General features: G+C 40.1%; 1 protein-coding gene across 5 annotated transcripts in view; it reads right to left on the bottom strand.

The window, feature by feature from the left end:
• The window catches only part of LOC133657445 (serine/threonine-protein kinase 32C-like), a 215,084-nt gene that overhangs the window by 53,132 nt on the left and 149,421 nt on the right, over nt 1–12,531 (bottom strand). For all 5 annotated transcript variants that reach the window (XR_009827265.1, XM_062058788.1, XM_062058789.1 and 2 more), the window contains one exon: nt 7,269–7,442. Coding sequence is in view for 4 of the 5 variants with exons in the window: in XM_062058788.1 (XP_061914772.1) it covers nt 7,269–7,442 (174 nt within the window). In the remaining variant the exon portion in view is untranslated. The remainder of the gene's footprint in view (nt 1–7,268; nt 7,443–12,531) is intronic.

The following is a 12,531-nucleotide window of genomic DNA, read 5'->3' as shown; positions in this document are numbered from 1 at the left end:
CGGTTTGATGGTCCCAAAGAAGGGGAAGAATGAGTGCCGCTTCTGTGTCAACTTCAGACCCTCAATGCTCAAAACAGTGTTCTAAGACATGTTGGAGCTGTGTGGCTGAGTCCTCCTGGTTTTCATCTCTCGACCTGCGCCGTGGCTATTGGCAAGTCCCCCTTACCCTCGACGCCAGACCCAAGACAGCTTTCATTACAACGACAGGCCTGTGGCGGTTTAGGGTGCTTCCGTTTGGTCTTTGCAACGCACCTGCCATGTTCGAGAGACTTATGGACAAGGTACTCGCTGGCATTACCCGCCAAGAGTGTGTTGTGTACCTTGATGACATCTTGGTTCATGAGGCAGCCCTGGCAGGTCTCAAGCATGTGCTGGAGTGGGTGAAAGCAGCAGGCTTAAAACTACAGCCCCAGAATGCTGCTTTTTGTCGGCGAAGGCGGGGTGGACACCATACCCGAGAAGGTGCGCACTGTGAAGGAGTGGCCCACACCGAGGTAGGTCCATGAGCTGAAGAGTTTCCTTGGCCCGGTGTCATATTACAGGTGGTTTGTGAAGGGATTCAGCTGCAGCCACCCATCACTGCAGTGGAGTGGGAGCTTGGACAAGAAGAGGACAACGACATAAGGCCCGTGCGCGCATGGGTTGTTGGGCAGTGGTGACCACAGTGGGAGGAGATTGCCATGCTCTCACGCGCTACAAAGGGCTTCTGGTCAATGTTTGAAACCCTGCATATGTCTGATTGTGTGCTACAAAGAGGCTGGACAGTACCAGCCACAGGGGAGATCCCCTGGAAAATGGGGGTTCCAAAAACTTTGAGAGAGTCGGTCCTACAAGCAGTGCACGGGGCCCTGAGATCTGGGCACTTTGGTATCTCCAAAACCCTAAGCCGCCTCCGCCAAGCCTTTTATTGAGGTCAACACAAAAGAGATGTGGTTGACTATTGTGAGCATTGTGACAGCTGTGTGGCAAAGAAGGGCCCTGCAGATAGATCACATGCACAGCTACAGCAATTCCCTGCGGGCTGTCCTATGGAGAGGGTGGGGATAGATGTCCTCGGATCCTTCTCTCGCACGGAAAGAGGTAACCACTACATCCTCACAGTAATGGACTAAAGTGGCCTGGAGCATAAAGCCTGCCTGACCAAGAAGCTGAAACTATTGCAGACGCGCTGTTGGAAGGAATGTTCAGCAGGTTCGGTGCTCCAGAGATCATTCACACCAATCAAGGCAGAAACTTTGAGTCAAGGCTTTTTGCAAAGTTGTGCGAGAAACTTAGCACTCAGAAGTCCCAGACCACACCCCTGCACCCATAGAGTGACGGGCTTGTGGAGAGATTTAACTGCACCTCGGTACACCAGTTGGCAATTGTCATGGCTAAACATCAGCGGGACTGGGATTACCATGTTCCCCTCGTGCTGATGGCATACAGGTCAGTTGTTCATGAATCCACTTCTTGCTCCCCGGCCCTTTTAATGCTGGGTCGAGAGGTCCACACACTCGCTGAAATGATGATGGGTAGACCCCCGGATGCACCAGCTGAACCGCCAGGAGCTGAGTATGCTAAGAGACTACAAGACCGGCTGGAGTCAGCCCATGAATTTGCTAGGAACCAGCTGCGGAATGCTAGTCGTAGACAAAAGAGGAATTACGACGTTCAAGAAAAAGGGTGACATCTCACCGCTGAAGAGTTGGTGTACAACACCCAACGGAAAAAGGGAAGATGCCCGAAGCTGGAAAGTGACTGGATGGACCCTTGCAGAGTGTTGGAAAGACTCGGGAAAGTTGTGTACCGGGTCCAACGCCTACCCCGTGGCAGAAAAGTTGTCCTGCACCGCGACCCGCTAGCACCGTACCGGGGCATGGGCACTCCTGCAAGACTAGGAGTGGAGTTACCGGAGAGAATGGACCTCACCCCAGGGACTAGAGAGTCTTGTTCTTCCATCCCGGGGACCTCGTCCTAGCCTTCACAAGATGTAACACTTCCTGTAACATTTTTCCCCCAGCCAGACAGAACACTGCTACTTCGACAAGATCCTGAAGGCTGAGGCGGCGACCAGCCCACTTGAGAGATTTTGTTGTCCCCCTTGGGGATGATGGACTTTGAAAGGGGGGGACAGTATCTGGGGTTGATGTTGTGTTCCTGAATAGGTTCCCATGTCACGAACATACCACGCCTGTAAGGTGATTGGCGAAGGAGGAGGAAGCGTTGGTGTTGCGGAAATGAGAGACGAGGATAGATGTGCATTTGGGAGGAACAAGATAAGTGTTGGAATTGAGCTGTGTTAGCATGGGTTGCTCAATAAAAGTTAAAAAAAGAACGCCGGACTTTGTGTGCAGATTAACAGTACTTTCCAAAAGGGACATAACTAATGTATGTACTACATAAATGTAGTACATTGTTGACAAAAATCTACAATAAAATTTGTCCCAGACAAATACATTTGTGGACAAAATTGATGACATCATCGCTAGCGTTTTCTCAACAGAAACAAACATGCGTGAGTCAGTGTGAATACTGACCGACAGTGACATGAAGAGAAAAATGGGCAACACTCCTGTGGGTGAAAACATGGTGAGTATGGTAACATTTCACCCTAAACACACCAAAGACATGAATAACTTGCTCAGTTTGAAAAGTGGACCTTGCTCTATGTGATGCAAGTGCATTTAAAGCAAAGGAAATGTCGATGCGATCTGTGCTCTGTTAGTTAGCTTTTTACCAAGGTAAATAACAATGGAGAGACAAAGTTGAATGAAAAATAAATTTATAAAAAAAGATTTTAAATTATCTGATTATGACCTGCATTTTCTTGCATCACACCTTAAATCGGAATACTTTGCTTTGACATGCGCAGAACCTGAAATAAACGGAAAGGTGTGTTATTAATTGTGCTATGACGCCATCTTTTGGACGAGTTCACTCACTGCAGGTGCTGACTAAGCAGTCACTTCCACTGTAAACAAACATGGCTTTGTGCATTTCTGCTTTTTCAACGTTATAACAGCATTTATCTATCATTGTTTCCTTCTGTTCACGACTTTTGTTTTACCTCTCTTTTTGAGATGGAGCTGTTCTGTGTGTTTTATGTTGTGATTATGTACAGGTTGCGGCTTGTTTTTATGTTACGACATTCTGTGTATGTTCCTGAGGCTAATAGTTAGTACTTGAAACAGCTGTAATGACGTGAATAAAACAGCTCGATAAGACGACAACTGGATCCCTTCTTTTATTGTTACATCTACACATGACACCCCAGACCATACTTTAGTTTTTGCTAGTCTCGTTTTTAAAGCAACAAACTCAACAGTATATAACGCTACGTCTGTACATGTTGAATGGGGGGAGACAGCAGCATGACAATCGCTTCATTCTGAGACTATTACATTTAGTCCACGCTCCACATCACTGACATGCGCAGTAAGTAAGATGTGTTTTCATGTGCTACAATCTGAATGACTTTCGGCATAAACTACCTGTCTCGATCTGATTAAAATTTTGATCAGAACATGTGTGATCGGGTCAGAATATTCCGAATGGTGTGTTTACATGAAGCATTTTTTTTAATCCAATTAAATGTGTGCATGTGCACATACTGTTGCTATTGAGAGGTTGTCTATTCCTCCCATAAAGCACTCTAATTAATCATCCTAAAAACACCAAAAATACTCCGTTTATATTTTGTGACCTGAATATTAGCAAAGTATTAGTTATGTTGCTATTATAAGCGCTAACAGGGACAAAACATTGTTAGCGGCGCTGTGATCACAGAGCGCTAACGAGCTTGTTACTGCTTTATTGACATAATCGGCTGGTAAGCTGCTTCCTCGCCTCGGAGCTCGTGAGAGTTTATTTTAGATCAGGGGTCACCAACGCGGTGCCCGCGGGCACCAGGTAGCCCGTAAGGACCAGATGAGTAGCCCGCTGGCCTGTTCTAAAAATAGCTCAAATAGCAGCACTTACCAGTGAGCTGCCTCTATTTTTTTAATTTTATTTATTTACTAGCAAACTGGTCTCGCTTTGCCCAACATTTTTAATTCTAAGAGAAACAAAACTCAAATAGAATTTGAAAATCCAAGAAAATATTTTAAAGACTTGGTCTTCACTTGTTTAAATATATTCATTATTTTTTTTACTTTGCTTCTTATAACTTTCAGAAAGACAATTTTAGAGAAAAAATACAACCTTAAAAAAGATTTTAGGATTTTTAAACACATATACCTTTTTACCTTTTAAATTCCTTCCTCTTCTTTCCTGACAATTTAAATCAATGTTCAAGGAAATTTATTTTTTTTATTGTAAAGAATAATAAATACATTTTAATTTAATTCTTCATTTTAGCTTCTGTTTTTTCGACGAAGAATATTTGTGAAATATTTCTTCAAACTTATTATGATTAAAATTCAAAAAGAAATATTCTGGCAAATCTAGAAAATCTGTAGAATCAAATTTAAATCTTATTTCAAAGTCTTTTGAATTTCTTTTAAAATTTTTGTTCTGGAAAATCTAGAAGAAATAATGATTTGTCTTTGTTGGAAATATAGTTGGTCCATCCATCCATCCATCCATCCATTTTCTACCGCTTATTCCCTTTGGGGTCGCGGGGGCGCTGTAGCCTATCTCAGCTACAATCGGGCGGAAGGCGGGGTACACCCTGGACAAGTCCCACCTCATCGCTTGGTCCAATTTGTTATATATATTCTAACAAAGTGTAGATTGGATTTTAACCTATTTAAAACATGTCATCAAAATTCTAAAATTAATCTTAATCAGGAAAAATTACTAATGATGTTCCATAAATTATTTTTTAAATTTTTTCAAAAAGATTTGAATTAGCTAGTTTTTCTCTTCTTTTTTTCGGTTGAATTTTGAATTTTAAAGAGTCGAAATTGAAGATAAACTATGTTTCAAAATTTAATAGTCATTTTTTTCGTGTTTTCTCCCCTTTTAAACCGTTCAATTAAGTGTAAATATCATTAATTATTAATAATAACATAGAGTTAAAGGTAAATTGAGCAAATTGGCTATTTCTGGCAATTTATTTAAGTGTGTATCAAACTGGTAGCCCTTCGCATTAATCAGTACCCAAGAAGTAGCTCTTGGTTTCAAAAAGGTTGGTGACCCCTGTTTTAGATCATAAACAATGCCTCTCACATTGATAGTAGAAGGATGAGGACATAATCCGACAAGTTGGTAAATTTAGACCCAGCAATAAATGATAAATGCAATGGCGAGAAAGACGCGAAAAGACACTTGATTTTACTCCGCTTTTTTCTTGGTGAGGATTATTCATCTAAATGGGAATATATGAACATCAAAATGACAGCAGACATTGTACATTAAGTGATGTTTTATTATGTTTGTAGGCTCTTATGAAGTCTGCAGTGAGTAGTAATAAGTAGGGATGTTCGATAATGGCTTTTTGCTGATATCCGATATTGTCCAACTCTTTAATTACAGATAACGATATCAACCGATACCGATATCAACCGATACCGATATATACAGTCGTGGAATTAACACATTGTTATGCCTAATTTGGACAACCAGGTATGATGAAGATAAGGTCCTTTTTAAAAATAATAATAAAATAAAATAAGATAAATAAGTTAAAAACATTTTCTTGAATAAAAAAGAAAGTAAAACAATATAAAAACAGTTACATAGAAACTAGCAATTAATGAAAATGTGTCAAATTAACTGTTAAAGGTTAGTACTATTAGTGGACCAGCAGCACGCACAATCATGTGTGCTTACGGACTGTATCCCTTGCAGACTGTATTGATATATATTGATATATAATGTAGGAACCAGAATATTAATAACAGAAAGAAACAACCCTTTTGTGTGAATGAGTATGAATCAGTGTAAATGGGGGAGGGAGGTTTTTTGGGTTGGTGCACTAATTATAAGTGTATCTTGTGTTTTTTATGTTGATTTAATTTAAAAAACAACAACAAAAAAACGATACCGATAATAAAAAATATGATACCGATAATTTCCGATTTTACATTTTAAAGCATTTATCGGCCGATAATATCGGCAGGCCGATATTATCGGACATCTCTAGTAATAAGTGATGTTGTCGAAGGAAAACGCGAACGTTGAGATGCATTAGTGAAATTAATGCACCGCTGTATGCTTAAAATGAGCAAAATACATAGATATTCAATGTTATTATGAATGTGCCTGTTACTACATTACATATATACTTACAGCGTGTATATAAAAGTTTGATGGAGGTGTTTGGATGTTTTTTTTAAGCGCTTTATAGGAAGAATAGAGCAACTCCCATAGGCTCCATTGTACGCCGCGTTTTGCTCGCATTTATTTACTAGTTAGAATGCATAACATTTGTATTGTCCATCCGTAAATGTCGATGCATATGCAAAAGTACAATATATTTATCTGTACAGTAAATCTATTTATATCTGCACCGTATTGCTCTTCATCCTGCACTACAACGAGCTATTGCAACAAAACTTTGTTCTTATCTGTACTGTAAAGTTCAAATTTGAATGACAATAAAGGAAGTGTAAGTCTAAATAAAAAAATAAAAACGTGTTCTTGTCTTAGATAAGGATTGTGAGCCATAGGTACATTTTTAAAAAAAGTACAGTTCCCCTTAAAAATACCTGTCTATTTGAAACAAGGCTCAGACCAATAATTGCTGATACAGTCTTAGAATTAAGATATACTTTATATTCCCGGTGTAAAACAATTTGAAAATAGGAAATTGTGTTCCTCAGATCCAAAGTTTTTGCTCAAACAACTTGAAACTAGCCCTGCGAGACAACATTAAGATAAAGAACATACACACATAAAAAAGATTTGCGCAGCCTGGCTGGTGGCTTTATCGCTTGACAGTTCCCCTGCAAAAATCCTGAGCTTAGGTTACTGAGATAGCACGCTTATAAATGTCCCATTTTACCCAACTGTCCATCAACTGTGGTCTCCTCATCTATGGCTAGGATTATTTGAACTCCGTGCCTGCCCACCTCACATCCCCGGCAGTCATTTTGAGTGTTATCGCTCTTTTCATTTGGCTGACATTCTGTGTGCTCCCGTCAACACATTGTTCCTTGCTATCTGTGGGGATGCAGCTTTGGCGATGAGCTAGCTCATGAACAAAGAGGGAGTCACGATTACATTGAATATTGCACATTCCCATGGCTCCAAAGAGGCCAACAATCGGATTCTTACAATTTTGATGTAAATACAAACATGCAGGGTGACAAGAACATGAAATGAACTCAAAAGATAATTCATACCTATGGATAATGTGCTGGCTCTGGAGATAGTCCAGTGCGAGTGTCATCTCACAAAGGTACAGTTTGACTGCATCCTCGCTGAACTGGACACTCTGTTGCAGGTGGTAACGGAGGTCTCCTCCAAGCAGGAGGTCCACTACCATGAACATGTCCTCCTCATCCTGGAATGAGTACCTGAAGGGTATTGGGTCACAAAAGGGAGTTAAGGAGGACACGGCTACCACAGCTGGGTATTTAACACACAAGCAGCAAAGACGTACAGTACAGCATGCATGTACAATATAAGAAAAGCAAGCATTACTTATGTAAAAACTTCACTCTATATAAGGGTTATTCAGCTAAGATTTTTTTTTTTGTTAGTTTTTTTCGGGTATAGGGGGTATTGTTAGTATATTTTATTATATTTGTATATTCCGGAATACCAGCATTCTTTACAGTTGACATTTTGTCTCCATCCATCCATCCATTTTCTACCGCTTGTCTCGTTCGGGGTCGGGGGGTGCTGGAGCCTATCTCAGCTGCATTTGGGCGGAAGGCGGGGTACGCCCCGGACAAGTCGCCACCTCATCGCAGGGCCAACACACATAGACAGACAACATTCACACACTAGGGCCAATTTAGTGTTGCCAATCAACCTGTCCCCAGGTGCATGTCTTTGGAGGTGGGAGGAAGCCGGAGTACCCGGAGGGAACCCACGCAGTCACGGGGAGAACATGCAAACTTCACACAGGAACCCAGGATCTTTCTTATTGTGAGGCACACGCACTAACCCCTGTGATTTTGGTCTATTTATTGTTATTTACTTCCTGTTTTTAAGGACCTTCTGCAAAAAAGCTAGTCTACAACAGCACTCTAGTGTTCCTAAGAATCGTCTGCATAAATGTGAGCGTCTCACAAGTTTTTTTTAACTTAACTCGCGAGCCACTAGTTTAATGATGAAAAAGAGAGGACCTAAAATGGAACCGTGTGTAAAAGTACTAAAGTTGAACAAATGACTACTGACTACATCTGCAGTTACTGCCAAAAAAGAGAGGAATTAAAGAAGTTTCTTTTTTTTTTTGATTGAGACTTTTATTAGTAGTTTGCACAGTACAGCACATATTCCATACAATTGACCACTAAATGGTAACACCCGAATAAAGTTTTTCAACTTGTTTAAGTCGGGGTCCACGTTAATCAATTCATGGTAGTTCATTCTTAAGGAATGCCTCAGTTGTAAATCACAAGTTTACACCCTAATGTTCTATTTGCTAGGTTAAAGGCCTACTGAAATGATTTTTTTTAATTTAAACGGGGATAGCAGATCTATTCTATGTGTCATACTTGATAATTTCGCGATATTGCCATATTTTTGCTGAAAGGATTTAGTAAAGAACAACGACGATAAAGATCGCAACTTTTGGTATCTGACAAAAAAAAGCCTTGCCCCTACCGGAAGTAGCGTGACGTAGTCAGTTGAACCTTTCCGCAAAGTTCCCTATTGTTTACAGTGATGGCGGCCAGAAGTGAGAGCGATTCGGACCGAGAAAGCGACGTTTTCCCCATTAATTTGAGCGAGGATGAAAGATTTGTGGATGAGGAAAGTGCAAGTGAAGGACTGGTGGGGAGTGGAAGCGATTCGGATAGGGAAGATGCTGTGAGAGGCGAGTGGGACCTGATATTCAGCTGGGAATGACTACAACAGTAAATAAACACAAGACATATATATACTCTATTAGCCACAACACAACCAGCCCAAATGACCGTTCACCTAACCCAAGGTTCATAAAGCTTATATATTTACCCAAAGTTACGTACATGACACGCACGTACGGGCAAGCGATCAAATGTTTGGAAGCGCGCGGGTGGGACCTGATATTCAGCTGGGAATGACTACAACAGTAAATAAACACAAGACATATATATACTCTATTAGCCACAACACAACCAGGCTTATATTTAATATGCCACAAATTAATCCCGCATAAAAACACCTAGGTGTTTGTTATGCTAGCTCCTAGCTCCCGTCCATATAACCCGCCAATACAATTCAAACACCTGCACAACACACACAATCACTCAGCCCAAAGGACCGTTCATCTAACCCAAGGTTCATAAAGCTTATATATTTACCCAAAGTTACGTACGTGACACGCACGTACGGGCAAGCGATCAAATGTTTGGAAGTGCAGCTGCGTACTCACGGTACCGCGTCTGCGTCTGTGTATCCAAATCAAAGTAATCCTGGTAAGAGTCTGTGTTGTCCCAGTTCTCTACAGGCGTCTGTGTATCGAAGTCAAAGTCCTCCTGGTAAGAGTCTCTGTTGTCCGAGTTCTTTGATCTTGACTGCATCTTTCGGGAATGTAAACAATGAAACACCGGCTGTGTTGTTTTGCTGACTTCCCTCACAAAATACTCCGCTTCGCACCGACAACTTTCTTCTTTGCTTGCTCAGCTTCTTTCTCCATAATGCAATGAACAAATTGCAACAGATTCACCAACACAGATGTCTAGAATACTGTGGAATAATGAGATGAAAACAGAGCTATTTTGTATTGGCTTCAATGGGGGATCCATACCTCTGTTTCACTGGCTACGTCACGCGCATACGTCATCATCCAAAGGAGTTTTCAACCGGAAGTTTAGCGGGAAATTTAAAATTGCACTTTATAAGTTAACCCGGCCGTATTGGCATGTGTTGCAATGTTAAGATTTCATCATTGGTATATAAACTATCAGACTGCGTGGTCGGTAGTAGTGGGTTTCAGTAGGCCTTTAAAATGGCAATGCAAGGATCTGCCAATGTGTTTACAATGGCCCAAGATCCTCTATACAACAGGAACAAGAGTGTTTTTAGAAATTAGCAGCAAAAAGAAAATGTTTGTCTCTCAAGTATTGAAATGAACTCGGGGGCTGGTATGGTGCCATTTCTGGGCTGAATTGGGATACTCTAAAAATGTCCATCCATCCATCCATTTTCTACCGCTTATCCCTTTCGGGGTTGCGGGGGGTCGCTGGAGCCTATCTCAGCTACAATCGGGCGGAAGGCGGGGTACACCCTGGACAAGTCGCCACCTCATCACAAGGCCAACACAGATAGACAACATTCACACTCACATTCACACACTAGGGACAATTTAGTGTTGCCAATCAACCTATCCCCAGGTGCATGTCTTTGGAGGTTTGAGAAGCAGACGCACCTATCTACCGTCCCACAAAAGACAAAACATCACTCACATATGTACTGCAATGCACAATGTGTATGGAAACAAGCACTATGAGAGAGTGTGGAGGTATAGGTAGATGTATATATCTTTGATTAAACACTTCAGAGAGATAGACTGACATTCACATTCATCACAGTGGTAAAATGCCACTTACAACATTTCAGTGAATGTAAAAAGCTACTAAATTAAAGCTTGAATACGGCTCGACCTTGCTTTGAAAGCTGCTTTTTGTCTGCAGTTGACACTTTTGTCTGTCAGGCTTACTCAACCCTACACATCAAATTAAAACACAGGCTCTCGTCTGAGTGGGGATTTAAAACGCTTCACTTCACAATTTCTACTCCATAAACTGACCAATCCATACAGCACACAGGTGAAGAAACTAGGGGTGTCTCCATCCGATACTGAAATCAGTCCCATATTATGGTGTATGGTATTAAGTTTATTTCAAACATACATCCAGTTACAATATGATACATCACATATTTCCTGTTTCTCATTACAAAATGTCAGAAAGCAAGTAGGAAGAAGCAGAGCAATCCCTAACACATGTTCACTTTCTGTTCTCAGATTTTACACTATTTAAATGCATAAATAATAAAGTTCTCAATAAATAGTTAAATCAATTGTCATTCCCATAATGAGATGCACAAGATTATCTCGTTTTTCAACAACGTTTAAATTGTTTTTTAGGATTTGGATATTTTGTTGTACTTTGTAAACACTTTGAGTTTGAACAGTTTCTTAAACTGGATTGTATTAGTACTTTGTTTGATTTGTTTGCTTAATCCATTCCATAATTTAGTACCACATACTGATATGCTAAAGCTTTTAGGTGTTGTAGGCATACAAATGTTTCATACAATTTTTTCTCTTAAGGTTATATTTGTCCTCTTTTGTTGAGAATAATTGTTGTACATTCTTGGGTAGCAGGTTATAGTTTGCTTTGTACATAATTTTAGCTGTTTGCAAATGCACTAAATAATTGAATTTCAATATTTTTGATTCAATAAATGAAGGGTTGGAATGTTCTCTATATCCAATGTTAAATTTTATTCTAACCAACCTTTTTGTAACACGGTTAGTGAATTAAGGGCACCTTTGTAGTTATGTACCCATATTTCTGCACAATAACTCAGATATGGTATCACTGGTGAGCAGTACAGAATATGGCGTGATTTTTGCTACAGGAAATATTTTGCTTCATTTAATATTGACATATTTCTTGCCACGCCGTGTTGTATATTTGTATATGAGATTTCCACTTAATTTTATCTTCTATTATTACACCCAAAAATGTGGTTTCTTTGACTCTTTCAATGTCTACTCCGTCTATTTGTATTTGTGTTTGACTTTCTCTTCTAATGTTACAGAATAGCATTCTTTTAGTTCTACTGAGATTCAAAGATAGTCAGTTTTTGTCAATCCATCTCTTTCATTTGTTTATTTTTTCTGTTATTATTTGTATTAACTTCTGTGTGTTTTCTCCTGAACAAAACACAGTCGTGATGTCTGCAAATAGTACTAACTTTAAGTCCTTTGTAACTTTCCAAATGTGGTTTGTATAGAGATTTAACAACTTTGGTCCCAGTACTGATCCCTGGGGTACGCAGTAAGACATATTTTTAGCGTTGTAGACGTGTGTTCGCCTAGCTCCACCTATTGCTTCCTATTAGTTTAGTAGCTTCTTACCCAGTTCAAGACCAATCCCCTGATGCCATACCGTTCTACGCTGCAGCTGCACACTGTTAATCATCTATTGCATTGGTAATCTCTTCTGTTATTTCGATTAATGCCATCGATGTTGAGATGTTGGCTGTGTATCCGTATTGGTTCTAAGAGAGTGTTCCACTGGTATTTATGAACAGTTTGCTGATACACTGTAAAGGTTCTGAAATCTCTTAATTAACATTTTTTTAAACATAGATTTCCGTATCAATTCCATTAAAATCAGTTGAGGTTTTGGATTTACATTTATTTACAATTTTGAATAATTCCTCTTCTGTCACATCCGTCAGGAACATCGAGTTGGGATTTCTGTTTATGGTGTCATTCAA

Source organism: Entelurus aequoreus, linkage group LG09, assembly GCF_033978785.1.
Source record: "Entelurus aequoreus isolate RoL-2023_Sb linkage group LG09, RoL_Eaeq_v1.1, whole genome shotgun sequence".
In the NCBI taxonomy this organism is placed as follows: domain Eukaryota; kingdom Metazoa; phylum Chordata; class Actinopteri; order Syngnathiformes; family Syngnathidae; genus Entelurus; species Entelurus aequoreus.
This window is presented reverse-complemented; position numbering and strand designations above follow the sequence as displayed.